At 30.8% G+C, this 3,637-nt stretch overlaps 1 protein-coding gene across 1 annotated transcript; it reads right to left on the reverse strand.

Annotated features, from left to right (window-relative positions):
* Positions 1 to 1,881: 1,881 nt before the first annotated feature.
* On the reverse strand, positions 1,882 to 3,469 carry LOC112504981 (protein STRICTOSIDINE SYNTHASE-LIKE 6-like). The gene is made up of 4 exons (XM_025108930.1): positions 3,323 to 3,469; positions 2,548 to 2,843; positions 2,249 to 2,381; positions 1,882 to 2,166 (listed from the first exon to the last, which is right to left on the reverse strand). Exons 1-4 carry the CDS (start codon positions 3,467 to 3,469, stop codon positions 1,882 to 1,884), a joined length of 861 nt encoding a protein of 286 aa, XP_024964698.1.
* Between the last annotated feature and the right edge of the window lie 168 nt (positions 3,470 to 3,637).

A 3,637-nucleotide genomic window follows, 5' to 3' on the forward strand; every position in this document is an offset into this window, starting at 1 on the left:
AAAAAACAAATATCTCATTTTTTATATCTAAAATATTCTAAATTGCCAAAAATTAATAATATATACATTAAAACATATTTTTTTTTAAATTCAATTAGATAAATATGATATTATAGAGGTATTTGAGATTGCTTATTTGAAACAACCTATGCTTTTCTACAAAACATTTATCAACGTATTATAAGTTAGAAAGGTTTAACTTTTTCAAAAACTCTTTTTTACCGGTTTTACACCGATATAAGTTGTTTATCCAAACACTCAAAAATGCTTATTACCGTTGCCACACCGGAATAAGTTGTTTATCCAAACACTCAAAAATGATTATTACCGTCCGGAATAAGTCAATAAGTTGTTTTTATAAGCAATCCCAAATACCCCCTATATTTTCTAGGTTTCTTAAGCAAATATTACACTAATCTATATTATCTTATAAAACAAATTTAACAAAAGTCTTAAAGTCTTAAAATACTAAATGACCAATATACCATTTATATCACTTTTTCACCCCCTCCTCTACTCACATACACTCACCCCCTCACATACACTCACCCTCTCACAACCCGATTTTTTTTAAATTATAATTTTAAATTTACACTTTATAACCCTATAATTAGTTAATTAATTTACTTTACGTCCTTTACTTTTAAATATTTCATTTTAAACCTTTATCAAATTAATATACATAATCGTATATCAATTAAAACATGTTTAAAATACATTTTTATTTTAACAAGTTACATCATTATAATCGTCTCGTTAATACCTTCGAAATGAGTCCAATATTGAATAGTTTTTGACTTAATTATATTATTATATATTATATATACTATGAAAAAATATTTTTAATATTTACGATTTATACTTTTATAGTTTGGGGTTAGACTGTCCAAATTGCACTGTATAATATGTTCTGAATTAATATGTTCTTGAGTTTTTTTTTAAATATATATATATATACATATATTAATTCAACCTTAATCTGAGTTTCTGGACAAGAAAGAGGGTAAGCAGTTGGAATTTCATTATACAACCCATCTTTTTTGGTCTTTTCATGGTTTAAGATCTGTCAAATTTGTATTTTTCTTTATTGGTTTTGAGTGTTTATCTTAAAACTCCAGTTTCTTGGTTCTTTGCTCTTGGTTTAAATCAAACACATTTGTAGAGTCGTTTAAATATGTTGGATTTTAAATATATTGGATTTCAAACTGTCATACAATATTTTTCATCGATAGTCTGTAATTGGAACCATAACTCTTATTTATTCAAATTGTATTAATATGTAAAGACCAAGTGTAACATATATCAACGTTAAATCTTATCTTATAAAATCAGTGGAACTTCAAAATCGTTAAAATTTATGGCTCCCGCCGCATTGCGCCGGTACACAACTAGTTAATTATTATGTATTCACAGTAATAAATATAAACAATTAAATATAGTTGTATACTTGATCAAATATAGTAATGTGATGATTATAGGGTTGGGTTTCAGTGAGAAAAAAAATTACAATAAGAAACGTAAGAAAAGATCTACACCCTTGAATCAAATCTTAATTGAATGTTAACACGTATTTCTTACCCTTACTTCACTCATATACCACTTATTTCTTACCCTTACCTCACTCACATGCCCCTATAGGAGATAATGAATAGAATTCACCAAAATAAACTATTTAGTTATTAAAAACTACAATAAAACCAAATAAACGCATGATTATTTATGGATACAAATACTCGATATACGAATATAATAATAAAAAACCTTATAATACTTGTTTGAATCTATTTAGAACTAATTCTATACCAAATAAAACCATGAACAGTGCTCGTATAATGAGTTTGATAGCCTACATACAAGAAAGCAAAAGAACTCGAATGTAATTCACGAGGTTGCAGTAGCAAGAGGATTTTGAATAAGATTAAGGCGTAAAATATACGATCTTGTGATGGAACCCATGTTCAAGTGCTTCCCGATCTTGACCCCTGATGTTGTATATATCCAAGTGTTATCATAATATCCCCCAATCGGTTTTCCTTCCAAATCCAAAGCAATACCTCGACCATAGTTCATGAAATCGGGCATTTTGTGTAGGTACTTAATCGTAAATGCAAGAATCTTGCGTATGAATGGATATATCTGAATAAATTTCAGTGAAAATGAATTGTCCTACACGCACATACAAAATTATACATGTTATTTATGAAATAAGAATTTGAGATGGATATTCATTACGCTGGAACCAGATTACCCATGGTATTACCAGCCAGTAGTGCCCATCTCCATCATATCTTATGTTGTTAGGTACACCGGGTAAGTTGTCTACAAAAACATCGATTGATCCCTTCTTTTCTCCTTGTAAATAATATCTCGAACACTTCCTCCTGCAATAACAAGCCAAACTTAATAAATATGGTCAAGGAAAAACGTCAAAATCCCTCACACATTGATTACTGATTTACAATATTTTCAATTGATTTGAAAGTTATTGAAACGCCATCGTGTATATAATACAACTGAATGGAAACGAGATTAAGATGATAATCATACATAAAGGTCTCACAAAAGATAACAAAGTCTTGGTTTGATGAGAGTTCGACCCCATTAGCAAAGTAATGGTCCCGGAAAATCATGTTTGTTTGTTTCGTTGATGGATCATAGCTTAGTAATCGACCATGAGGTCTACCCTCTAGAAAGTCGTGAAACCATTGATGCAAACGATTTTTTGTAAAATACACCATACCATTTTTTGCAACAACTATACCATTAATTAACCCAAACTTCATGCCCTCGGCCTCATCTGTCAAGAACTCCAACTCACCACCGACACTTACGTTCAACAAACCCTGCAAGCAAATCATAGGGACATAAATTATTTCATGTATGTAGCAACATACACTTACTGAATTATTGTTTGAAAAATTAGGGTTTATGCCTAATTTGGACCCAAGAAAAAAAGTGAATTCATTATTGGAATAGAAAGATATTTACGGGTTTGTATAGTCGTTATTATAAGCTTCGTTATGATATGTTACACACGTAAAACGAAGTTAAGATGAATAAGAAATTTATCACCAAAGTGATGACGGGAAGATAGATGTTGGGAAGGATGTAAATGCAAATGGGTTTGTCGTGCTATGCGTGCGAAATAGAAATTTGTATGCGTTTGAAAGTGATTCCATTGTTGGATGGAACAAGACTTGTTGACGGATAAATCATTTGAAAATTGTTGAGTTAACTTTTTAAAAGGTTATTCTTCTAGTTAAAAACTGATTTAAGGCAATTTAATTAGCTGACCTCAATTTAACACCAATAACCAACCGACCTTAAAAGCGTCGGCAACAAAAACATCACCGAAATCATCAATTGCGATTCCAATAGGCCGACCTCCGGTATGAACCCAATTCTCGACCACTGAATAATTTAGCATGACTCGCTTGATCCACCCATCTTCACAACCTTTATAGACCATGTTGATCCTCTCTCTCAGTGATTTGATGATAATCCCTTTTTCCTTTCGATGTATTTTTGTGTTTCTGTACTTTCGATTTCAGCGATCAATACACTGAGCTTGTTCACTGATCGCTGAAGAACTCATTTTGTAATTCATTCAGAGACAACGATACTTCAAGAAAACAAC

Source organism: Cynara cardunculus, unplaced genomic scaffold, assembly GCF_001531365.2.
Source record: "Cynara cardunculus var. scolymus isolate 2C unplaced genomic scaffold, CcrdV1 Un_Scaffold_7676, whole genome shotgun sequence".
Lineage (NCBI taxonomy): Eukaryota > Viridiplantae > Streptophyta > Magnoliopsida > Asterales > Asteraceae > Cynara > Cynara cardunculus.

Excerpts from the sequence above, each read along its gene's own strand:
- LOC112504981 (XM_025108930.1), bottom strand. The coding sequence starts at position 3,469 with ATGGTCTATAAAGGTTGTGAAGATGGGTGGATCAAGCGAGTCATGCTA. Across the intron at positions 2,382-2,547 it reads ATCTTTTGTGAGACCTTTAT|GAGGAAGTGTTCGAGATATT; the intron begins GTATGATTATCA and ends TTGTTATTGCAG. Across the intron at positions 2,167-2,248 it reads ACTGGCTGGTAATACCATGG|GACAATTCATTTTCACTGAA; the intron begins GTAATCTGGTTC and ends ATGTGCGTGTAG.